This window comes from Diadema setosum, chromosome 5 (assembly GCF_964275005.1).
Source record: "Diadema setosum chromosome 5, eeDiaSeto1, whole genome shotgun sequence".
Taxonomy (NCBI): Eukaryota; Metazoa; Echinodermata; class Echinoidea; order Diadematoida; family Diadematidae; genus Diadema; species Diadema setosum.
The window spans coordinates 44,537,778-44,564,737 of NC_092689.1; the positions used below are offsets into that span (position 1 = coordinate 44,537,778).

At 41.4% G+C, this 26,960-nt stretch overlaps 1 protein-coding gene across 1 annotated transcript in view; it reads right to left on the reverse strand.

The window, feature by feature from the left end:
• LOC140228350 (uncharacterized) overlaps positions 1 to 26,960 on the reverse strand; it is a 38,775-nt gene that overhangs the window by 5,017 nt on the left and 6,798 nt on the right. Inside the window, exons 2-15 of the mRNA XM_072308577.1 lie at positions 21,082 to 21,411; positions 14,300 to 14,428; positions 13,647 to 13,813; positions 12,734 to 13,033; positions 11,977 to 12,528; positions 11,378 to 11,524; positions 10,591 to 10,807; positions 9,214 to 9,581; positions 8,168 to 8,417; positions 7,497 to 7,670; positions 6,582 to 6,886; positions 4,612 to 4,792; positions 1,802 to 3,069; positions 978 to 1,481 (exon numbers count right to left, since the gene is read on the reverse strand). Of these exons, the coding sequence (XP_072164678.1) occupies positions 978 to 1,481; positions 1,802 to 3,069; positions 4,612 to 4,792; positions 6,582 to 6,886; positions 7,497 to 7,670; positions 8,168 to 8,417; positions 9,214 to 9,581; positions 10,591 to 10,807; positions 11,378 to 11,524; positions 11,977 to 12,528; positions 12,734 to 13,033; positions 13,647 to 13,813; positions 14,300 to 14,428; positions 21,082 to 21,370 (4,851 nt within the window). The 5' untranslated portion in view covers positions 21,371 to 21,411. The remainder of the gene's footprint in view (positions 1 to 977; positions 1,482 to 1,801; positions 3,070 to 4,611; positions 4,793 to 6,581; positions 6,887 to 7,496; positions 7,671 to 8,167; positions 8,418 to 9,213; positions 9,582 to 10,590; positions 10,808 to 11,377; positions 11,525 to 11,976; positions 12,529 to 12,733; positions 13,034 to 13,646; positions 13,814 to 14,299; positions 14,429 to 21,081; positions 21,412 to 26,960) is intronic.

The following is a 26,960-nucleotide window of genomic DNA, read 5'->3' on the forward strand; positions in this document are numbered from 1 at the left end:
TTTGAAATTATCTCCCAAAACCACTCAATGACAGTAACCATTGACAAAATATTATTCAACCTCTCATACATTCATAACAGCCACCTCCCCGTGGCAAATTCAATTTCTACGCCAAATGCTCAGAACAGCGTAAACTTCTACAGTCAACCTAAGAACAGTGCCTTAAAACCGTATCACCAGCAGCTTATGATGAGGGGTATCCCACTTTGTCTTACCAGTTTTATCAGGTATAAATATCATGTCCATTGATATGGAAGTCAAGGTCAATTCTCTTTAGTGATTCAAAAGACTTGCTGTTTAGTCGATTGGGGTGGAAGGAGTAAACTTCTACAGTCAACCTAAGAACAGTGCCTTCAAACCGTATCACCAGCAGCTTATGATGAGGGGTATCCCACTTTGTCTTACCAGTTTTATCAGGTATAAATATCATGTCCATTGATATGGAAGTCAAGGTCAATTCTCTTTAGTGATTCAAAAGACTTGCTGTTTAGTCGATTGGGGTGGAAGGAGTAAACTTCTACAGTCAACCTAAGAACAGTGCCTTCAAACCGTATCACCAGCAGCTTATGATGAGGGGTATCCCACTTTGTCTTACCAGTTTTATCAGGTATAAATATCATGTCCATTGATATGGAAGTCAAGGTCAATTCTCTTTAGTGATTCAAAAGACTTGCTGTTTAGTCGATTGGGGTGGAAGGAGTAAACTTCTACAGTCAACCTAAGAACAGTGCCTTCAAACCGTATCACCAGCAGCTTATGATGAGGGGTATCCCACTTTGTCTTACCAGTTTTATCAGGTATAAATATCATGTCCATTGATATGGAAGTCAAGGTCAATTCTCTTTAGTGATTCAAAAGACTTGCTGTTTAGTCGATTGGGGTGGAAGGAGAAATAAACTATAGCGGTTCCCAGGAATGTCACAGCAGAAATGGATATCAAAATGGCCTTCAAAAGACGACAACTCAAGTTGACGAACCTGCGTGTATTGATATTGACCGGCAATATCTGCCGACTCAATCGCGACATTCCCTCCGCCGATGACACCGGCAATCTGGAACCACGGCTGATGGTCTCCAGTCGTCGCACCACTTAGGAACCCGGAGAGCAGCCCACTCCAGCGACCTGCGCTCTCACAGGTGTCAAAGGTCACAGTGCCAACAGTGACCCCAGGCAGGAGGCTGTCGTCTTCGTTGATGGCATTAATGGCGAAGAGAAGAGCTTCTGCCTCAAATGCACCCTGGTAGCGCAGATCTCCGCATTCGCTGTTGATGTCGTTGGAAGAACCGTGAGCCGCAAACAGAGCTGGGATCTGGAGTTCACCCTGGCGCTGGATCTTCGTAGTCTGGACTGCAGATGCTGTCGAACATTCGGCGCAGCGACCGGAACACTGACTGACCAAAGAATTCACCTCAGACATACCGTCATAAAAGCGGACTGTATTTGGAAGGATCTGAAGGTTATCGGAGTTCCAGACACCGACCTTAATATGAATGGCAAAGTGATAAAAGACACATGAATTCGCTAAAATAAAACCACGCCAAACCTCTCAATGTGTAATTTGTTGCAATTTATTACAAAAATTACATGTAACATAAACATAAGGGGGTATATTAATATCAAGGAGTTGGATTCCTTTTATATGGAGAGTTAACGCATGCATCAATAACGAGGGTATATTCTACTGTTGTCATTTCACACGCATAACCGTCCAACTTTGATTATCAATTGCGCTGAACCAACCCGAGAGACATAAAAAAAAATGATAGGGCAGTATCCAAACGGGGCTGTGAATATTCATACCTTGTAGTAGGTCAGATTGCCGCCCTCGTCTATTAGGTTTATGACGTCATAGAGCGGTGGTCCATCCCCATTGTCATCAAAGCTAAATAGCGAGCCGTCGGCACCGGTGAACGCGGCCTGCAGGATGTGGTTGTGGACAACCGTTGGGTTGGAGTAGATCTCGTCGCAGCGTTCATAGACGTCAATATCTGGACAGAGGCTCTTAATAGCCTCGTCCAGTCCGATCGCCATTGCTCGGACTGCATTCATGATGTAACCCACTTCTGATTCGAGGGTGAATCTTCCCGTCCAGTCAGGGGCGAGAGGGTAGCAGAAGTTTGGGAAGCGGGTTGGTAACCCACTAAGCTGGCACTCAAATATGTCCATAATGAATCGCCTCCACCAGGGATTGCGGTTATTGCCATAAGGTGTTAGCTTGATGAAATAGTCGTAAAATGCCTGAATTTCTGGATTCGGTAACTCAACGATGAGGGCGCCTCTTGCCGTAGTCATGGCATCCTCCGTGATGTACTCCCGGGACCCCCACGTGTCCCCACCAATCCACTGCAGGTTGTTGACACCAAGTTCTTCTGCGGCATCTAGAACCCCCTTCGTGTGAAAGTCAGAGGTCAATAGAATCACGACCTTGGATTGAGGATTTACAGTTAGCTGATTAACGATCCTTGGATAGTCTACCACCCCAGTAGCCATGACACTGATGGCCATTGCTATGCATATACCCTGTTCCTGTGCCTGCTTTCGGAATATTTCGTAAATGTCATTTCCATACGCATTGTCGGAATAAACGACAGAAACATACGACCATTCGAATCGCCGAATGAGAGCAACCATCGCACTCGCTTGCTGTGTATCCGAGGGAACAGTCCTTAGAAAATAGGGATATTTTTCGTGATCACTGAGCTCAGTGCTTGACGCTCCATAACTGACCTGATTAACCATGAAACTATTCAAGGTATCAGCGATCGCTATCGAGATATCGCTTGTCTGGTCGCCGACGATACCCGCCACGCTGATGCTGGTAGTGAAGTAGCCCGACCGATACTCCACACTGCCGCCAACGAAGTTTGATATTTCACGACGGGCTTTCTCCGCGCTGCCGCAGGTATCGAAGCCAATGCCTCCTAGTTTGAAATTAGTCAGGATCGAGTCATCCTCGTTGACCTGGTCGATGGCGAAGAGGAATGCTTCGACCAGCTGGATGTTGTAGTCGTTGACCGTGTCAGAGCATGTGAACTGGTCAGCTTCAGGCTCGGTGATATCAAAAAATCCTAGACATTGCAATGGAAACCAGATTTTGGATATTAATCAATATTGATTCTAATATCAAGCCTATAGTGGCAGAGCAATGTAACATATTGTGATTAGAAGCTATAACGATGAAACGACTTACATATTATTCTATCAGATTAAATTGAACGGACAGTGGTCATACGCTGCTTGTTACTCTACGTTACGTTTCCGCCTCCGATAAGATGGCTGAAATGGCGTCTGAGAAATCATTTTCAGCCTGACGTTGACGATGTCTAGCCAAAGAAACACTGGATAAGCACTGTTACCACCAACTCCGTTCGAATTACTCAATTTGTGGGAACTTTTGAAGAGGTGACGATGCCTGTGACACAAGGCATGTTGCTTCTGAGAATGTCACCACTAGCAACATTATCACTGCCATTCTATTATACGCGGGGGGGGGGGGCGTGAAATGTGTCAGCCCTTTGGATTATTAAAGCTAAATATTCTTTGCAACTGTTGTTGTTGTTTTGTTTGCATTTTTGATAGATTAAGTATCAGCGAAGCTAGTCTAGGGGTAAAACATATATATATTTTTGTCGACAAATTTCTAAATACACAGTGTATCCCACCAAAAGTGTGCACCGGATTGTTGAATTTCAGTTATAAAATACCAACGCTCTGGTGCTGTGCTGTTATTAAGGTCATGGATGTATACATGCATCTTTTATTTTTCAGTTCGAGGTTATATTTATTTTCCCTTCAGTGTTTTCAACCCCCCCCCCCTCCTCCTCGCACTTTATGTTAAATCGCCGCCCACTCTTCTGAATGTATACCCCACTGCCACTGCTACTTACACTTCTTCTCGGTACCAATCTACTACAGGACAAGCCTATTTGTCAAGGCCTGAACGTAATATCTATCAGAAAGAAATGACTGCAATATAAATACTATCAGCAGAAGGACGCCTCCAGATGGTATTCCTAGGGTCCGTTTCATGAAGTCACCACATAAAAAGTCTTAACATAAATCTCAAAATGGCCAAAGTCGCTCATAATAGTTAGCTATGAGAGACTTTCAAAGAGAAGTAAAATCTATTTCATGAAGTCTCTCATAAGTGTGTCTTGTGAGCGAAAAGTCTCTCATGAGACTTTCATGAAACAGACCCCTGTCGTGTTAGTCGTCTCTTTCAAACTTAGCACTATGGCATAGACTTGTCAGAATATAACAGTAATATAATATTGATAATAATAATAATATATAAATATAATTATAATAATACATGTAATAATACAAAATAAGGTCTCCTTTCTCCAGGGTAGCCTCAGGGTAGCCTCTTCTGTTCTACCACAGGGTCCTGCCATTATCATTACCCTAGCGTTGCCAGGTACCCAGTTATACACCTGGGTCGAGAGGGACATTGTGGGTAAAAATCATCTTGTCCAAGGACGTAAGCACTGGGCTGGAATCGAACACGGGTCCTCCGTTTGGAAGTCGGGAGTCTTATCCACTAACCCACAGCGCCCCTACTCTACTGCAGGATATGCTACAGAAAATGTGTCCAGTTGATTGCAGAGTACCTCCTATCCAGATGTCAGCCTGCGTGGACGAGGTTGCTGTGGAACCCTTGTCGATCTTCGTACACTCGTCGCACAAACCCGTGCATTCGACCACAGGACCGTTGATCCGGGCTCCGTTTTCGTCGACTACCGTGATCTCGGCGGAAGTCTTGACGTAATTATACGAGATGTATGACGCAATCTGAATAACATACAACAAACAAAAAAAAAACAAAACAAAAAAAACCAACGAAATATCATCATTAATAACATCATTATCCTGGTAGCTTTTAAAGAGACCAGATGTGCTTTGGAATTATGTAAGGTCCAACTAAACAAGCAGCACAAATGACAAATAGTATGCGATTGAACGAATCAAAACAATAATTATTTAATCCTAAAAGGGCCGGGCTTTTTTGGCTATGTTAAGACCGGGGGGGGGGGGGGAGGGGCGGATTCCGCCCCCTGAGATCTCGGCCATCGGTGGTGCGATCGCGATGAAATTTTGCATGCGTGAGACCCACGTCATAATCTACAAGATTGTGTCATAAGATTTTTTGAAACAATCAATTTCTAATTTTGATTAAGTAATTATTCAAATTAAGCTCAAGTTTGATCATATTTTAGCCTAATTAAAAGCATCGAGAGTCTAATTTTTGATTTGTAAATCTGTTTAAGCATATTCAACATTTATTGTACATCACAAAAACTTCCAAAACTCATTTTAATTCTTATGTATTTTATTGTTTTCAGATTTTTTTAATGTATTTCTTTGTTTTTCAACTTTTGTTTTTTTCTTTGTTTTTTATTGGAAATTGTCACTGACCACTTTTCTACCATAATTAGCATAAAATTAATCGATGAAAGTGATTAATTGTAAAAATAATCAGGTTTTTATGACTTTCATGACAAAGCATTGTTTTCCATAGGAAATGTACACAAAATCACAAAATTGTGCCCGTTTTGGGGTGACATTCCGTTACAAAAATGGGCGTGGCTTCGCAATAGTATGCGCGGACGTTGCAAATTTGGTCTCAAAAGTTGCGCGAGACTTGAACAAACAAAGTCAAGAAGCTTCGCGACGAGGCCTTCTCACGTTACAGAATTATAGCGCGAAACGTCGAGGGGGGGGGGGGGGGATTCCGCCCCCCCCCGGCCCTTTTAGGGTTAATGTCTGTATAATTGTCATTTCTTTTGTATGGAACAGGTCGCGTCCGACAAAGCACCAAATATCCGTCATTGCTTCCACGAATGTTTGTGTGGATGTTTAATTTGATAGAATGTGTTGTTTTACTTTAAACATATTAATGATAACAAGGTCCTGTTTGCCCAGGGTAGCCTCCAGTGAAAACATCAATTTACCTGACGGCCTTGTCACTATAAGAACTCCAACATCGCCAGCTATATACTGTAGCATACTCATTTGTAGACCCAGGTGAAGAGAGACTATATTGTAAGAATATCTTGTCCATTTAACGATATACTGTATGCAGTGGACAGTTTGATTTCATTCCAACAGTTGGAAAGGTTACTATTCTCATGGTCGATCATCCCGGCATTTAGGAGCGGCTGGTGTGCAGACAAATCAGCGATCGGCGTACACCGAAATTATCTACTTTTTTCCATAATTGAATTTAAAATGCTATGGAACTGTCAGATATGGTACATCTTATTATTTCTGATAGCTACAAGAAAGGTTATTGACAAGTGACGACAAGAAAATGGTAGATCGAGGATTCTGAACGCCGACGCCGTACCGTTCATCTGTATAGATTCGTATACTGCATCAGGCTTGCATACACCATTAATTGCTACATTCACGGCATGCATAATAGCTCAAGCTACGCACATACACTATACAGGCAAGCTGTTTGCTTTCATTCCGTCTACGCCGAAAGTGATGCAAGTCCGACCATGAGAATACCATAATGCTCCAACCAAGAAAAGGTATGACTGAGCTAGCCGCTATATCTACATCAGTTGAAACGAACCAGCACTGACTGCAGTCTGCCGGCTCCCATGACATAGTTGTTGATGTAGAAACTTTCGACGGCATCCCCGATCGAGTTAAAGCGAATTTGTCGCTCGTCACCGAGGGAACTCCGTAAGTTCTGACTGGTTATGAGGCGGAAGAGATCGCTCCCAGGGCTAGTGGTCATCTCAACGCAGACCAGCCCCGCAGCATTGCACGACTCCTCCTGCAGAGCGTTGAGAGCTACGGCCATGATGTATGTTGCATCGATGACGTCACCGATGCCGTTATCGTCGATGTCGGAGTCGTCGAGCGTTTCTGAGCCTGGAGCAAGATTCGATTTGCAACGGAACAATGGTGAAGCATGAGATTCGTCATTACGAGTGTTTTTGTTATAAGTTGGTCGTGAAGAGTTAAAAGTATTATGTATTATGATGTAAATAGTTTTGAACAACGGTGTCCGACCTGGCTCAGTAAGACAGCATACATTCATAGAAATTTAATTCAAATCTTGATATTCTCCCGACAAGTGTCATTCTTAAAACCTTGTTAAAGCATCAACGATGATTTGTATATATTTGTGTGTGTGTGTGTGTGTGTGTGTGTGTGTGCATGTGCGCTCAAACGTAGCGAGAATGACTAGTGAGGGATTCGACAGTTACGTCACACTTTTGCTTTCACCGATTCTAATGAACGGTCCCTCTTCACAGAAACGACACTAAATGTACCCATAACACATCTACATATAGACACAGTACATTCGAAATGTTGTGCCTGGTACAATGTAGGTCTGCCGCATTCTAATGAATAACGAATGTTGTTCGTCCTTTGTTCACAAATTAATTAAAGCCAATATCATGGTTGACGACACACTACAGCAATCATATCAAAATTAATACCGAAATGACAGTGTGGTTGCATCGTGGTTATTTACCTGTACACAGGTTGGTGTATGCAGACTGAGACCCATCTAGACGACACTGGAACCGGTTCATCCAGAACTCCGCAAACCAGGGATTCCTCACATTAGTCTCCGGGCGCAGACCGAGGAGATATGAGCGAAGTGATGAGGGATACTGGCGATCCTGCCTCTCCACGATCGTGATACCTTGAGTCGAGAGGTGGGAGCCAATTTAGAATATTCTCGTGAAAGGGTGCTCGGTACAATTTATATGCTTTGTTCCGATCATTCCACAATGTGCCTTTGAATTCGGATTCAATGAGAACATGTGCTGTACTTTCGAACCGAATTCGGTCTATATTTAAGTTTGTTTTTTTTTTTTGCTGCATAACTATGCCCCTGTAACAGTGACACATGCATACATGTGTATGCAAACGCATAAATGTACGTATCACCTACACGGATAGCTAAGAGAATGCATGATTGCAACACACTGAACTAGGTCTACTTGAGATCAGGTATGATCGTTGTCTAGTTTGACCGTATCTGCGCCTTCAGTTAATTGTTCATACGTTTCTCTCATGATTGTTTTACATATCATCATTGAACTCAACACCATCGCATTTTGACGACAGTAATCTTAATCAATAATCAAGCCTATTTCTCAAAACACTTCATCTGCCTTCCGTTGCACCGGCACGAACCGTTTAGGATCTCGGGGTAGCTTTCGGAGACTTCGTCGAAGGGAAAAGCCACGTTTCCCACGAGGAAGAAGCGTCCAGTAAGGCCTCTGGTCTGTAGCTGGGTAATGAAGACCTGAGCTACCGACGCCTCGGTCAAAATCACCACCACTTTGGCCTCCGGACGTGAGTCCAGCTTAGAGATGACGTCATCCCAATCGGCTTGCGTCGACGTCTCTGACACCCTGAGAGCCTGCGACACACAGAGGTTATGCTGTGGAGGAAGACGTAAAAAACAATAACAACAACAAGAACAACATTAATATTGGTAATCATGATACCACTAGTACAAAAGATAATAACAATAGACCCATACTTCTAAAATGATATTGACAATAAATTATGATTTATATATCCAGGGTGGCCTTGTAGAGGGCTCCCTACAACTGACATTTCCACAGCCAGCAATGCGAGTCACGATTGGGATATCTGGAGCATTAGGGAAACAATGGTTCAGAAGGCTTTTCCAAGAAATCGTGCGTAATCAATGTTCTAAGACTATATAACGCGATAAATGACGCAAAATTGTACCAGGAAGTAACTGAAGTTGGTATTACGGGTATCCGGTAGGAGGTTGATGTTCTTGTTGAGTTTAACATGCAATAGATGTGTACTAAAAAGGAGGCAGTCTTGTTAGAATAATCTACGAAGAATGGAGTAAATTTACTCCCAGGAAGATTCTGATTCCGATGACCAAGTGTAAAACATGTTATATAAGTAAAGGCGTGATGGAAAGACAAACGTTACCAACACTATCATTACTATTATAATCACTATCATCACATTTCAATATATGTCCTTATGATTCATCATGCACACAAATTCTAGTTGGAACAAGTGCTGAAATAATCAATGAGATGGTGTATTTTGATCTCAATTGGTACACAATTTTAATTCTGCCGAATTTTGTGATATCAATGGATTTTAGCTGGTAGACTTACGGCATTCTTATCTGACCTCATAACCCAAGATTTATCATCTTATTTCCAAGATGGGGATTTCATTCTTACTTGATTCCCAATGCTGTTAAATACAGAGGAGGCGGAGCTGTACGAACTGGTGTACACAACCTGCACGTACTTGAACCCGCCCTCGGCAAGTGCCCGGGCAAGCGGTATTGTGTCGGCGTAGTTGACGGCTGTCACTCTGGCGACGTTCGGGTAATTAGTCGAACTCGACACCGTGGTGCTGCTCGACTCGTAGCTAATGATTGGAACCTCGTAGAGCGACAGCACACGACTTGTTGTGATGAGCTCCTGATCGCTGCTTGGCCCGATGACGCCGTACACGAGCTCCTGCTGACCGTCAGCTGTGATACGCTCTCCGGAACCACTCGTCCCGAACTCGGCACTCGTGATGAATCGCTGGCTTGCAAGACCTAACAATAAAGCAGCAAACAAAACAAAAGTGTATGACGTCATGACAATATCTTTCACTAGATAGAAAGACTAAATATACATAACACTTAGAGCAGCAATGACAGAATTGAGTATATGAATATAAGAACGACCCAAGTCCAATTTTTGGCCAAATTTAGTTTGACATGGGAAATTGTAGCTTATGCATAGACTCATCTTGTGTATAAATGATAAATCCTAATTACCCCCGGAAGTGCCTGAAATAAATGAGTTAAATCTTATATGAATGTAAACGTGAAGGACTTGGGTCGTTCTTACATTCATATTATAGTGCCCTCTCTCGTCCTTCTCTCATCTCCATAGCAGAATATCATGTATATGATTCAAAGAACGACCCAAGTCCATATGAATCAAAGAACGACCCAAGTCCATCACACAAAATGGCCTCTCCACAATTAATGTAAATGTTAATTGTCATAATAATATATGTTCTAAATTGTATATACAATGTTGCCTTCCCATCACAGTTAAATAGAATATTATTGGACAAATTAAAAAAAAAATATGAAGTTTTTTTAAGTTTATTTGAAATGGTCATCCATGGACTTGGGTCGTTCTTATATTCATATACTCAATTGCTCAGACACGATGTCTCTCTCCAGCCTACTCACAGAATATTTCAGTTTACTTGAGGTTGCCGGAAGGGAATGCGCCTTCACTTTAATATTTCTACATAAAGAGTGTCCTTCCCATGGCAGTCGGGGTTTTAGAGAACAGAAACGAATGAATGAACAGTGTGGTACTTCTAATTGGTACACCGCGAATTCATCTGTATAAGCAAAGGAAAACAGTGTGAGAATTACGTGGGACATAGATTTTTAGTTGCACGGCAGCGATCAACCTTCTGTAACACTCGCGGGTAGCACTCTGGTTCAGTGGGGATATTGTTCACCCTTGCGATGTATGTACCAACGAGTGTTTGGTTATGGCTGCGTGGACAACGAGCCAAGAAACCAACAAGAAGCTTGCCTGCTTGAAGTGCGTTGGAGCAGGTGTCGAAGGCATCAACACCCAGTGTGATACTAGGGAGCAGATCGTTGTCCTGATTGATTTGGTCCAGTTGGTAGAGCATCGCTTCGAGTCGCAGTACTCCCTCCTGCCGGATCTCACCACAAGCTTCGTTTACTGAGTCCCAATCGTGCACAGAGAACAGACCACCAAGAATCAGGTCCCCGGGCTGGTAGACCTAAGGGGGATGCATTTCAAAGACATCATACAATCAGCAACGGCATGCTACGTCAGTGGTTCATATATTCATGTGACGTAATTCCTGATTGTGAGCTTCGTGTACAACAAAAACAACAACAACAAAAATCGTATGCAGTGCATGTCAAAATACGCGATCACATATCAATAGCTTATTATTGTTGTTGGATTCAGTACTGCCATTAATCAAATCTCAAGATATCGAAACACAATAGTTTGGAATTTATGTTGTAAAGCCTAACCAGAACAAAATCAATGTAGACGAGCCAGGAATTGAACTTCACTGTCTGGAATAGATCTCTGGAAGAGACGTTATATTACCCTAGTTTCATCGACAATGAATCACAGTATAGAAGAAATGAAACGTCGTATGTCGCTTACATTGTCTACGTATGTGTAGGATCAAACTTTGATGCTATGATAGGTAGTCCAAAATTAAACCAATAGGTCATCATCACCATCTTAACAGGAAATGTGAAATTGAGTTATAAGATGGGTTAAAATGTTGTTCTCGTAAAAGTCGACTTAATATCTCGGCATTCGGCATTACCATGGTGTCGTTGCTTGTTGCTGAGACACAAGCTTGATCACGACATTCAGCCCCACAAGTGGATTGGACAGGCTGCACGTTCAAGCCTGTCCACACTTCAACGCCGTTCGGGTCAAAGGTCGACGTGCCGTCTTTCCAAGTTGATACCTGTGTGAGATGACAGACCGGAAGTAGAATCAAAATCAGTAACTGAGTTATTTTCTTCTTCCTCACCCTTTCACCTGTTCTATTACTATTCTATTCTATTCTATTACTAGTGTCTTTTCCGTCATGATCCCATTTTCCTTCAATGCCATTACCGTCTAGTTTTTGTATTCCTTTACCCCCTTCCTCTATCTTTATTTGGTCATTATTGAAGTAAAGTCTGTAAATATCAAAAGAGGTAGAATCATAAGATAAGACAGGCTGAATAAGCCCTACTCTAAACAAATAGCACTTGGTAATCACAGCACCTTACTATTAGTGAATGCAATTTGTATTTGACTTTGGCGCGTCTAAGTATATAATTTAGCTAGAGATGAAGTACCAGGCATCATGGATGATTACATCTTATCGAAGTAACACGTGATTCAAGATTCTTGGACTGTCTTATACCACACCTCTTGAAGGGAGTAGCCGGGTGTCGTTGAGGTCCTCATGTTAACAATTGTCAGCTCAGTGTCCAACGTGCTTCCGTCTGTGCGGAATCCCTCTATGCTAGACTGGGCCTGAAGTCGATACGCGCGTATGGCGTCGAGCCATTCCGTCGGAGAGGCGGTGGCAAAAGCGTCACAGAAGTTATCGCTGCTGCCACACTTTGACAGCTGGAAGATACTCGCGCTATGTCCGGCTATATATGTGGCCGCCAAGACCGAGGACACGTATGGGTTTCTGACGTAGGTGTCGCGATGTTGTTGGACATGCGTCGGGCCGCACTGGGGAGTTGTTCCGCTTGCTGAGCCGATGTTGCAGCCCAGCTTTTCCTGCCAATAGTCGAGGAACCATGGATCTGCCGTGGTGTTGACCGTGTCGGGCGTCAGGTTTTGGAAGTAGGTGTCGAAATTTGTCTGGGTATCGAGCAACGAACTTGGTAACACACCGAGAAGACCACGTGTGATCAAAGGTTGCTGGTCCAAACTGCTGGGATCAAGGAGAGTTCTGTGGCCGGCCATCTGTGTAAAACACAGCGGCAGTAAAGTTATGATCAGGGAAGGTGCATCTTCCATAAAAAGAACAAAAACAAAACAAGGCCTACTTTCACAACAGAAAAAAAAAAATCCGAGTGACACCAACTAGCAACCAGTTCAGATGTTGCCGAGAAATTTTCACAGAAGCAAACTTAATGACCCATGTGAAGATAACATGGTTGGTACTTACCCATTGCAGGTTGACAGCAGGCAGCCGACTGGCCGCGTCGAACAGCCCTCTTGCCAGGTCGGACGAAACGAACAGCACCACGACTCTGAGATTGCTATTCGCAGCGATGTCGGCCAAGGCAGTGTCGAAGTCGCCTGATTCTGTCGTCCCCTCAGCGATGACGTTAAACACCGACACGCATATGCCGTTTGCCTCGGCAACATCCCGAAACGTTTCTCCGGCTCCGTTGCCGTCGGTGGTATCTGAGGTAATCACCGCCACGTAGGTCCATCCCATCCGCTTGAGAACGTCCACCATAGCCTTGGAAACATACGGAGAGATTATGCATTTTACGAGACCACCTGCTTATGCAAATATCTATTATCAACTCAAAATTTGCCCAACATAGCGGCATCATATATTCAAAATCTTCTTCGTCTAATATAGGCCCTACCTTGTTTCCATTAAAATCGAGCACCCAGAGGAATGCAGTTTTGCTCATAACGGGAAAGACAGAAATTTACTATGCAGGACATATGGAGGATATTAACATTAGAGGGGTAAGCATCTAATTGACTGAACCCAGCTGTTCACGTTGCTTTCAAAGTAACGAAATTATTGCAATAACTAAAATCGACTAAACAGAATTATCCAAAAGACAAAAAAAAAAGTAATGAGACATGCACGGAGATATAAGCATATGGTATCGCGGACTAGAAAATAGCAAAGAAGAAAAATACGGGCAGAAAAAAAGAGGACAGACAATGGCATGGTTTGGAGGTAGATATGAGAGAACGAGAAGGAGAGGAGACCATAATACGAAATGAAATCCACTAGAGATGCACCCTCCAACTTAAAGGTATCATACAACAAAAGGAGTGATGGGGAAAAAGAAGACTTGTAATGCTAAATTTTTCAACCATGTTCTCCCTACCCGCGCGATGTCGTCATCTGATGGTATGTTACGGGAGAAGAAGTTGTACTCTGGATTAGCGGTCAGTTCGGTCAGTGTGGCGGCGTAGCTGATGACCGGCACCCTGGCATCGGTTAAGAGAGATGACACAGCAGGGCCAGCGTCGTTTTCCAGCTGACCAATGACAACTTGAAATGGGGTAAGGTGGAAGGATATGGCAGAAAATTGAAATGTGCCGTCTATTGTTTTGTTTTGTTTTCATAGAATACACGTACTCACCATGTTGGCAACAAGAGTATGCTTTCCAACAAAGTTTGAACTATGTTGCAGTGTGAGACTACTATCTGTAATACATGTATTATGTTTCTAGAGTAAATAATTGATTTATAATTATGTTTGCCAGAATATACACTGTAGGACACGTGTTTTATGTGTGTGATTCCTCTGTGTGTGGACTTGCTTGACAAAATTGAATTTTGCAAACTTTCACAGCGAAACAAAACATGTTCCTACCATGAAAATAATGCACTCTAGAGCCCTGCATCACATCGCAGGTATAAGGAATGAATACATTTTTCATCTTATGTGTAAAATCATGCAGCTCAACTGCAAGTTCCTGCAAGTTTGAATTGATTAAAGGCAGCCCTCTGAATGACTTTGCAGCTTGAGCTCACCTGGACGGTAGGCGGCGCTGTCGCACAAAGACAGACCGGACGCTGTTGGAGTCGCTCGCTCCGATAGGTATGCTATCGATTGCTCCACAGATACCTTGGCAGAATTGCACGTGTCCAACACCTCCAGACCTAGGAGATGAATCATTGAAGACATACAGGTGGACAAACTGTCCTGAATACATGATAGCCGTCCGTATACTCATACTGCATCACGAAATTATGTATTATTTCAATGGGTGATTTTGTTGGAATAATTATCAACGTGGAGATATACTCTTTGAAACAAAGGCTCCGTACTTTTCTTTTGAGAATAATTTGTTCTGAATCAAATACGTTTGTATCAACCATGTTGCACATTATTCTCTTTATGTTTCACTCACGAAAGTGTGCTCCTACCTTCTTTTATACGCAAGATTTCTTTGCGGATTTAGTGTTTTAATACTTGATTCACTCTTGATGTTGGGCTCCTCAGGTATATCGAGTGTTAGAGGTCAAAGCTTGTTTTGTAAACCAATTATAAAAACAAGAAAGATCGTGTTTCCTGATTGTCTGACTTGATATGCTTACAGTTATACCTACGCACCTAATCTAGGAATACACGGCGTTGACTTGGGACAATGTAGTCGTGACGAAAGGAGGCATTACCAGTTCGGTGTTAAGTTTTGGAGCATTATTACGTTTAATAATTCCTAAATTATACAAGTAATAAGAAGTATAATTAGAATTCTATTAGTAATAATGAAGTATAAGTCGAAGAGGTTAGCATTTCCCAGGTGTTTAAGGCAGTGAAGTCACATAATGAAATTCAAAGTAGGTAAAAATTCCAGGCAGTCCCAGTTGGCTATAAATACCCGTGTCAGTGAGCAGTAAGCATCTTTTCAAAGGGAATACGGCTTTAAACAGACAGACCAGCAACACCATGCAGTATTGGGTGCAATGCAGACAATTAGCTCACTGGTCCTTCTCATCATACAGACAAGCAATAAATAAAGCACAATCATTGCTGTTCCAAAGGCACGGAGCATTCTTATACGTATGGACATCTCAAGTCAAGCAATTAAGCAGAACATCAGCATACAGTATAAGGGCCCACCAGTTTTGACTTCTGTACAGTGTTGTAAAGGGAGGGTTCAGAACTGAAGAGTATCGATCAAATGAGATGCTGGGTGGGAACCTCTTCGACTTATACTTCATTATTACTAATAGAATTCTAATTATACTTCTTATTACTTGTATAATTTAGGAATTCTATTACGTAATACTCGTATAAGTCTTCAGAGGTTAGCATGTTCAAAGTTCCGTACAGAAGTCAGTCTAGTGGCATGAGTGAGGGCAAGAGGACAAGAAGGATGATGGACAGTTTTCACAACAAGGTTGAAACTTTGGTCATGACTCCTCATGCATAGAGAATGTCTATCGATGGTGACACACATTGTCGCAAACAAGAGAAGAACTCGAGCAAAGTTTGCTTGAGAACCTACTAGTCTAAGGTGCAAGGCATAGGTTTTGAGTATGATATCATTTTGATACCTTGCGTGCTTTAACTGGAGCAGGATTAAGCATGATAGCGCACAGACAAATTAATCAAATACAATGGGCCTCTTGTACCGATTTTCCAATCAAGACATAATCCTAATCATGTTCCTTAATATTCATGTACATTTGAAGGAAGAATTAGACATTAACCAGTTCATACTCGGCATAGTAATATTGCAGCAATAATTAGAGGCAAGTCCATTGCATTTTGGGTTGATATTAGAGTTTAAATTCATCAGTTTGGTGGACCGAATCTCCTAAACGAGTGGCCGAATAACGTGTCGCCATTTTCCAATGCACAACGTAACGTGATTTATGGTCTTGTGTCTTATCTGACTCGTATTATGACATTGTTCTTAACTGAGATATTAATATACAGGTATACACATACTAACACAATTTACATGTATCTTTCTAACTCAGCAGAACTGAGAATTGTTGAACTAATGTGGAATCGATTGTTAGAAGGTAGAAGGTGCAAAATGTACCAGCGTTCGTCCAGTCAGTTGTGGACAAGATTTCATTATGACCTTTATACTTCATGCGCGAAAGTTTAGAAGTTGCGGCGCTTCTGTAGCTATGAGCTGAGAATGTGATACAACTTTCATATTAGCATCCGTGGATGTCTTACCAGACCAGAGTCTGGGATGAACGCGGGATGACTGTGCTCCCAAATCCTTATGTATATGAACACGAGGTACGTCCTGTGGTACCCTATCATACTGATCTCGAAGACAGAACAAACTCGGTACATGTTCCCATAGCAACAATACATTCATACCTAATTGTATGCAGCAGTCAGTACAGTGTACAGGGATGTATACGTACAGCTATTGACAGTATATTAGTTATATTTTAAGTGTTTATACAAGCAGCTGCGAGGGACTGGCTTTCAGCCTCCGCTCCAAGGTGCTTGTCGTCACCGATTTGTTGGGATGTTTCGGAGAAATTATGAGTTTGCTTTCTGAACTTGCTCGTTGGAGATGTTCTGTGCATTTAATATACTCATGAAGAGTTGATCGGAACACAGAGTTTAGGGTTGGAGGTAAAAGAAGGCACTTTAATTACCTGGTTAGAGATATACCTTCCATATCTCTAATGTGCAAACGTGGCATCATCTTCCGGTAATGCCATAAGAACTAGATGTCTCAGCATTTGTGTACGTTTTGCCGAAACGAGCTAGGAAAATTGTTTTTGGCTCAAGGCACTGAAGGAATCTGTAGTTCATAGGTATCTTGAAACGATAAAAAGTGATTCAATACAATTGAGACATCCCAAGTGTTGTTGTATTTAGGCTTGCGAGGGTTAGATACGCCCTTCATAAGTCTGACTATAGGGGCTGTTTGCCTATGTCATAGCTCTCGGTTTCAGGTAGTATGGAAGACCGAGCAGGTCTATGAGTAAAAAAAAATCGTGGAGTGGGCTTTGTTGAAAGCTATGCTATAGGCTTAGATGTTGACAACGTGTTCTGTAGACGGGTTAAAAAGGATCACAAGATTGTTCAGAATACAGACATTGCTACTGTCTTCAAGCACCCTCATTTGTTTTGTTTATTGGTATTGTCTCGCCATGACGATGAAAGGAGTTTTGCAATGTGCTGCGATGTGTCTGCCACTTGTCATCGCTAGCAGAGAGCACCCATGCAGGCGGCTAGTGTGAGCTGGAGGCTCGTCGGTGGGTGAGGGTGTGGGGCAAGAATTTTCTCTTGGAGTAATAGAGGTGGGGCTATTCGCATTTTGAGCGATAATGAGACCCATGGCTGCCGCCACCATTGGGGCAGTGAGGATTGCTCAGGTCACCTTGTTCAGTTGAAGCTTGTGGGGGACTGAAAACATTCTAGGGTAAGGAAAAAGGCATCAAAATTCAGGGCAATAAAACTTGGCTTCCATTGCCATGAGGAGTGTTGCTAATCCATATGTAGAGTTTGTGGGTTGTGTGGTGAAAAACATGTAAAATAGTAATTAGTTGTTCATGTCTCTGCGAGACAAGCAGAAAACTTCAGAATTATCTACATCTGTTGAATGTGAAGCTGATATCCAATTGCTAGACACCAATGCCAATGTTGGCCGTGAATTCGTTCGGGTCAGGTATGCTACTAGCTGTAGAAATGTCTGACCGAATTATGAATAAGCACATTTTTTTTGTACACGAGCCACACAGGGCTTCAAGACCGTTCTGAATTGCAAGAGGTTCACACACATTGCTATGCGGGGAATTCTGTTTGGCACTCCAGACTCTCTGGGCAAAGGAATTGTCATTGTTCAGAATTAACTATTCTCCATACTGAGATGCAAGCATCGCTTGAAATTATCATGCTAATGAAGGTGGAAAATAATTCTTTGTCTTGCGAGACAGCCACCACCAAAGAATGTTTTGTATCGCATGACTAGATAACGACACCAAACTTCGTGTCGATGTCATCTTCTGCTTTACGCAGAGCATTAGTTGATTTATTTTTTCTAGTCCCAAGTGACGAGAATGTAAATTTCTTTGTGGAAGGCATTAAAATCCCGAAATTTGGTTTCGTTGCCATACAAGATTGAATTTCCAAGGGCAGTAACCTTGTCAATCTTGTTCTGAGGAAAAAACTGAAAATCATTTGCTGGGAATTAATATGAGAACCAAGGAAGGTCTCGACGTGCTTTGGGTTGAAACTGGATTTGTCGAAATCCTTACTGAAACTCTTTAAGGGTGACAAGTTGATCATTGGCTTTGTCAAGACACTCTTCTCTGGTGTGAGAAAGAATATGGATATCATCGAAATAGGTGATTGTTCTAATGCCACTACTCACCGAGGCAAAGACAGGTTTCATAACTTTAAGGAAATTCTGTGGGGTCGAATTAAGGCCAGATGAAAGGCACTGAAGGAATGCAGTGAAAATACTACTTAGTATTTCCATTTGAAAGCTTGATGAACAAGGTGAACGGATACGGATAAATATGCACCCTTTGGAGGGGCAAAATTAAGGCCGTAATAAAGCGAAACTGTTCCACTCTGCAGTGTTCGTATGTTACAAATTTGTTCAAGTTTTTCAAATTTATGATTGGACTTAGGCCGCCAGTCTTTGGTAGCGCTAGAATAGAGTTGATACTCCATGTGAGGAATCTCTCTAATAGCTTGCTTTGCGAGAATGTTCGGAGACAATTCTTCATGGGTTGCCTTTTCCTCCTCGGCTAGATGTACACTTTGTAGAGGAAAAATTTATTGGTATGGGGTTAAATGAAATTATTGGCTTCATAGCCAAATATTGTGGCCAATATCCAAGGCTCGGGAATTATTTTGACCAGTCATCTTTGGAAAGCTTGAGATTTCCAGCACTGAACGTTTTTGGACAGTACTCATCCTTTTTTTTTTTTTACTTTTTTTTTTTTTTTTTTTTGCTGGCTTGCGTAGAGACATTCATGACACACGATGTATGCTTATGTGACACTTGTCAATTTTTCTCAGATGTCTTTCTGAACAACTTTCTACCAAGTGGAATCGACTTGCTGCGCAAGTGTTGTTGAGAAGGGTTGAGAAGGGGTTTCAAGATACCTCGATGGTGCATGCTCAGATCATACGATAAGCAAAGCCCGGGAGTGTCAGGCCATCGATGGTGACATGAGTTGTTAAAATTCTCGTTGTGTCAATTGCATGGATGATTATCCGTGCATGATCTGTGGATTTCAGAAAGGATTTATCTATGTGGTAGAAGTCCTTTCACTACATTTTGTTGTAGAAGTTGGGAGCTCACAAGACCCAAGGCCTCGTGAAGGAGGATCGCCCAAATTTTGCTCTTAATTTTTGGTGTGAGAACTGCTTGGGCATTCGATGGCAATTGAGCATTTGCTTCGCGATTTTATAGAGCACTTACCTTCTGATATGGGCAGTGTGACTGCCGTCATTAGCAAATCAGCCAATTTTTTAATTTGGCCCAAATGAGATCAGAATTTAAGTTAAAATCAAATTTGGTACCAGGCTTTGAAAGAGTTTGGCTGTAAGGACATGGCATCCGGATCAATTCGGTTGTCAAAATGACCATAACCACAAGGGCAGAGTCAAGGTCACCCATACAGGGCAACGCAATCAGTTTTGCCAGGAAGGAGGCTGACATGAGAATATCGTCGTCTGTTGAGCTGCCGATGGGGATGGCTAGCTCGCTGAAGTCTTCGATGGGCGGGGCAGCGCCCCTGTCCCCGCGGACATGGCTCGCATGTCCGGACTAATCGCCGGGAGGAGAAGCTCTCCTGCACCAGCTGGCATGGCTCGCATGCCGTTTGTCATTACCACGGTGTGGCTCCGCCATATCCATGAAGCGGGAGAGTATCGGTCTCTCTAGTTGAGCTTCAAGGCGGCCTTCCATGCCCTGATCTCCCCGCGGGGATGGGGGCTGAGAGGTAGCGTCGTCTTCCTGATCACTAGACATTGGAGTTTGAGATGTATAATCAGGGAGGTGTCTCACCTCCCTGGTATAATTCACTGCCGTCACACTTGAAAAAGATGCTTACTGCTCACTGACACGGGTATTTATAGCCAACTGGGACTGCCTGGAATTTTTACCTACTTTGAATTTCATTATGTGACTTCACTGCCTTAAACACCTGGGAAATGCTAACCTCTGAAGACTTATACGAGTATTACGTAATAGGCTAACCTGCTAACCTGCTTTATAGGCTAACCTGCTTTATCAATCACAAGGTTGCAATTCATACGCCTCATCGAATTTCAAATGATGTGTGCAAATTCATTACTTTTCCAGTTATGGGCTATTGATTATACTTTATAATACAAAGCAGACAATGAGACAGATGCACACAGATACACACACACACACACACACACACACACACACACAGATACGACTTATAAAGATTTAGGAAAGAGGGACCGATGTGAACGCACAATACCTAACATACTCAGCCGAAGAGCGGTTATTGCAACGAGTGATTATCATAACAATGCCCGGAGGGATATTCTGATTTCTCAAAATTACGAATCTGAATTTTTCTAAATCAAAACCGGAGTATATATCTTTCAATAAAACGGAGTCTTTTTCCCCTGCGGAATGCTATCATATCGTGCAGAAAAGATAAAACATGACTCAGTCGCTGGAAAAGGAAAAAAAACCCAGACACAATGAAGAGGCACATGTAGGCAAACACGTGACAGATGGAAAGATATGAGAAAATATTTACTGAGAGAGAAAGAAAGGAAGACGAAGAGCTCGAGAGAGAGACAGAGATAGAGGAGACACAAAATACCACACCTATGTTCTGCCCTCCTCCTGAATTGGTTGCGTAGATAGCTGCCTCGATCAGTTGAATTCTGTCCACATCAGAAATCGCCCCATTCTCGTCACAGGATAATCCGTCCGCACTCGGCGCCGTGAACGGGACAAGGAAGCCCACGGTCACCTCGCCCGGTATCACGCCCTTCCTTGCACTCCGACACGGCACGTCTGCATCCACACTGACCGACGATAGGACCAAAATAAAACAGGACACAATCCCAAGCGACCCTCTCCACACTGGAAATATCGTACAGCGCGACTCCATTCCGATGCGTCCATTCAATGAAAAAAGATATATCAAAGAATCTGAAAGCGGATAAATGAGGAAATATTGGTAAGATGAAGCAAGAATTTCAGTGATATTTGGGCAATTTTGGTGACATCATCGCTGGGGCAAGATTCGTGAATCATGCTTGGACAAAAAGATAAATCAAATGAAAGTACAGAACGCACTGTACTACCATACATCATTCTATGTGCGAATAGCCTCAGGACGCAAAAGAGACACGAAGCAAGAGATCACGTGATTACACCATAATATGAATTACACTGAGACAATAATTTCCAGTAGTTCACATTTCCATTCTGCATACCAATAATACACATTCAACATCACTACGCTACACTGGAAAAGGCCTTGATTCATATCTTATATTCCATTTAAATCAGCACTCTGCAGATAACTATATTTCTTCTTATCAGTGGAACAGGTTGGGGGTTTCATCTATTTTACAGGCTATATGAAGCAAGCATAATGATTCTTGAATCACCGTAGAGTCTCTCTCCCATCTCCCTGGTTGGATACTTTGTTGGACATACATGAAAGGGTTGTGATCAAACTCTAAATCCCAAAAGGGTCGCAGAAGTGAAATACCATTCCTTTTTCTCTATTTACCTCACTGCTCTGAACATGTATTCACATACACGCTAAATGTTGCCCACGTACAAAGTCGATCAAACAAATTGCTACAATCATTGATGGAATTGGAGGCATAATATTTTTTTTTGTTGATTAATTCCAGAAAAGATGTCAGTCAAAATGTGCACGCGAGTCAATGGGACACCAGTGCGGCATGAACAATTGATTTGCGCCTGTGACTGGAATCTCTATGTCGCTGTCTCCTGAAAACGTAATATTTTTTTTTTATTTTTTTTATTTTTTTTATTTTTATTTTTTTTTTGGGGGGGGGGCTTTATATCAACTTCTGATACTGCGTTCTGTTTGTCTCATTTCACTTTGTACGTTGAAGGGATGGTATATTACTGGTTAAGGTAAGGATTCAGCCTTTTGAGAGACATGGAAACCACTTAATGAAATGTTAATAAGCATACAATATTCCAAGAGGAATTCAAAGTTTATTTGACGAAAATTGGTTTTGAAATGGCTGAGATATCCAAAAACAAAGTAAACCAAAGCGATTCTAATAAAAAGGTGCACAGAGCCCTACCTCTTATTAGGATCGCTCTAATGTTTTGGATATCTCACTCATTTCAAAACCAATTTTCATCAAATAAACTTTGAATTCCTCTTGGAATCACATGCTCTTTCATATTTCATAAGATATTTCTAATCAACTATCAAAAATCATCATCATCGGGAAACGATGGAAACCTGAAGCCCCATCTCAGCTGAAACAGTATATCATCCCTTTAAGGCAAGTTGAACGGGGCTTGAAGCTATATAGGTAAATCTACTGTTATACCCCCTCAATGGGTTGCGAACTACAGTCACTCACTACCAAAGAATAAATCCGGTAGCCATGAGCTGGCCCTTGAAAGCTGAGTGACATAAAATTCGACATTTTCGTTCTAGATGTTTATCTTATTTATAAACCTCCGTGATCCGTTTTCCTTCTTGCATCCGAACCAGATCGAAAATGGAAAGTCAAGGAAGACGCTTCTTCCTTCCACGATCCTTCGTCATAGGTGATTGTCATCGATTCTTTGACTATATCTTGAAATCACTGTTTGCATTGCATATTTCCTGCACATGCAGTTGCTGCTCTATACAAGGGCAACAGGACGCCCATTAAAGCTTCACATCAGTGAGTCACCTGTCTTTGATTACCGACTCCCTTAACTTTACTTTCTAACCCCCGAAACAAGATAGGACTAGGCTGCTAATGTCAAATTAATACCTGTAAACAATGCAATGACAAAAGCGTTTGAAAAGGGCGCTTCTATTACTTTGGCATTATTATATTTGCTATACAATACACGCATACCACAAAGAGTCATAATATATGAAGAGTTTGTTTGCAAAAACCGATAAGTCCATATTTGCCAAATGGAGATATTTGCGATTAAAGGTGAAGAAAAATATAAAGAATAATAAGACATTTTTTGCTTCTTTTGACCATAACTTCAAAAATGTACGTTTATATGTAGTGACCAATATATCATTTAAAAGGTATTATTTTGTACTTTATGACAGAGACCATACTTCAAAATCTTCAAAAATGGACTTATCGGTTTTTGCAAACAAACTCTTCATATGTTCAAATGAACTTGTCACATTACGTCTTGTCCCTTCAAAGGCAAAAATCAAGCTTTGAATACATAGTTGATATTCAGTATACACGAGTATGAATGAATGAAGAGGGTTTATCTGGACCAAAAAGACAGGAAAATGTATCATCTATTCGATTCTTTAAACTATCATTATTGTGAAGGATGTAACAAGGGCGATAAAACCACAAGCGGTAATTGTGGTGAAGAGTACAGGAAATATTCGTTTCCGAAGTGTGGACAAGCATTAAGTTATCTACCCCGGTTAGCTCGAAAACTAATCACAATGTATAATAATGGTTAGAATGGATCCATGTTCTTCTTTTTAATGCTTATTTGGGGGTATAGTACAACCACAAACAGTCTTTTTCGAAACATATCTCACTCTTGATTGATACTTTGATTCTTAATCACCATAAGTGCATAAATGAATCCATTCACTAGAATCACCTCTGAGTTTGTTGAACTGTCTATTTTCGTATTGTATCCTCAGTGTAAAACAAGTTTCTTTCTTTATTCGTTTGTTTGTTTTAATATGTATGTACTCTCATTATTGATTCTGTGGGAGAGTGGAATTGTGTTGACAACGCTGATTCAAGTCAATTCAATTTAATTCAACTGATTTTATTCCCATGTAAAGTAAAAAATTCATAACGCTCACATGAGTAAAAAAAAAAAAATCAAATCACACAAATTTCGATAATATGCATTACTATCATAACAATTTTGTCTTTATATTTTGGTAAATGAACCAAGTAAGCCATTAGAATTACACTGTTTACACTGCATATGGAAAAGAGGAATTCACAAGAAAAGCAAAACTCGTAAATTTTGAGAATACTCGGATTGTGGGCAGTCCCTTCGGGAGGTTTTTGTTTGTTTGTTTGCTGTTGTTGTTGTTGTTTTTTTGACGTTCTATACAGAAACAATACAATGATTCTGCGACTTGCAGCAAAAACAAATAGAGACAGTTAGTGGTTGAAGGGCAAACTGAACTCTGACGGAGGGGTGATCCATGGGCCATCATAGGTTGTGCAGGGTGCGTTTTGTATATATTGACATCGTAAAACCTACTGTATACATACGTTCTGACTCAGAAATAGTGGTTCGAATAACTGACGTAAAGCCAAGAAACATGTGAGGACAATAACACTCGTCAGACATTCTACTATAGGTTTAGTGGGTGCAGATGAACACAAATGTGAATGGAAAGATGAGAAGGGATGGATAACAAAAGAACGAAAGAGAAAGTCTCTTCTGAGTAAGTCTTCAAAGTGCAAAGTTCAGAAAATATTATTTGGACTGATCACCGAAAAATAAAAGAAATCTACTGTCTACTTTCCGCACTGTGATTACAATGCAAGTTTGCCAATTCTGGCTATTGTCATATTGTTTACCATTTGTCATCCTACAGCTGGTACTGTCCAGCATCTGCAAACATTACAAGAAGTTCATGAGGGCGTTGTTAATCCTAATGTCATTCTCGAAATATGCTGCAAAACTTCTTTGCTAAACTTAGAGGCATGTTGATATTTTCAAGGTCCCACTGCATGCTACAAGGATCTTTGATACTGCGTAAAGACCAAGCTATGGAAAATATAGGAGTGAATATAACCAACTTAAAGTGAAAATCTACGAACTACCGGATTTATCTTATTCGACGTATTCGAAGAAAGTAGTGATAGAATAATCCATTTCATTACTTTAGTAAACGGTGAATGATTTGGGGATATTTGGTCATAAATCACTTCTCAAAAACAGAGTAATTTAGCGATACTTCAAGACCGTAGTCACGAGAAAGCAAAGAAGTACAAATATCTATGTGACATACATAGATGGTATGAGATGACTCACCTCCCTCATGCAGTTAAAACGAACTCACAATGTCAATATGGACGTCAGTGATACAAAGATAATCATGTACTCCTTACTGTACTGAAAGTACATCCATTGATCTAACTCATTGGTGGAACAAAATTCACAAAATATATTCAGGTGATATGCGATATTACACATGATGGCAATCATCATTTCACATATACATAAATGCATCAGATTAAGACGTATTTGATGAAAAAATTGACACCAAGTGATTCTTTTAATGTCTTTTAGAAGTACTGAAGGAGGACATGTTTATAATAATATTATTGCAATGGTATATTCTACTCCAGAGTTTCGGAGTTCACATCCGGAAGGAAGGATTGGTTCACTTGTTCGCATAATGTAGCAGTACGGACTGACAAAGGTGTTGAAATGATCGAAGGCTGCGCGCTTGATTATGTTCATGAATGTGTTTTGGTGCTTATGTCAATCGGACTACAGTCCCAAGCTAAATTGTCACTACCAACTCCACCCCTTACCCCCATTCCCTCCCCCAAGGCCCATTCATTCCTTCATTCTCACCTCTAGAAAGACGTCCGTGGATTTTGTCGTTGCTGTTGTTGTTGTTGTTGTTGTTGTTGTTGTTGTTGTTGTTGTTGTTGTTGTTGTTTGAGGATCCGCACTGTCTTTATTTTTATTTGGATCTATATAAAGTCGCTGAGGCGACAAGATCTCGAATCTACAAAATGTCAAATGTTCACGAGAGCCAAAAGAAACAAGAAAACATGGAAACCAAAGCAAAATATCAAATGGGATAGAATTTCTTTTGACATGCCGTGATAAAAAGCATCTGCACGCGAGCTCTAATAATGTGTCTGTCTATGTGTGTTTGCTTTTTGTATTTGCCAATGCAATGTGCTTCAAGGAAACCACTCAAGTATTACAAGGTAAAATGTATACGGCAAACCAAACCTATCAAGCATAGATAATGAATAAATTATCATGTTTGGAATAGTTCGATAGCATTGTGGAAACGCGTTCATTTGCCCACATCTTTCATGCTCTGCATACTTTTATTATAAACACACAATCATGATCATATTATCCCCGACCCTCTCATTTTGATACCTCTCTCTCTTTCTCTCCTTTTTTCTCACACTTACACAGGCCCGAAACTGGGGCCGTTTCAGATTTTGAGTCTCCTTGGTGTTGCTCGGTATGTGTAAAATAACGGAGAACTTAATATAAACTAGAACTAAAAAGGTCCACTTTTTCTAATTCTGAACCCCCATAAAAAAAAAAAAATCCTAGTTACGGTTCTGTTACACGCTCGTAAACGCGGACATGCATAGACCTACATACACACATACACACAAACGCACACACACACAAACGCACACACACACACACACACACACACACACACACACACACATACATACATGCGCACATTGATTTTGCAAAAACAGCTTTTCCTCCTATTGATCCTATGTATCATCATGTCCGCCAAAATTCCAGTAATCTGT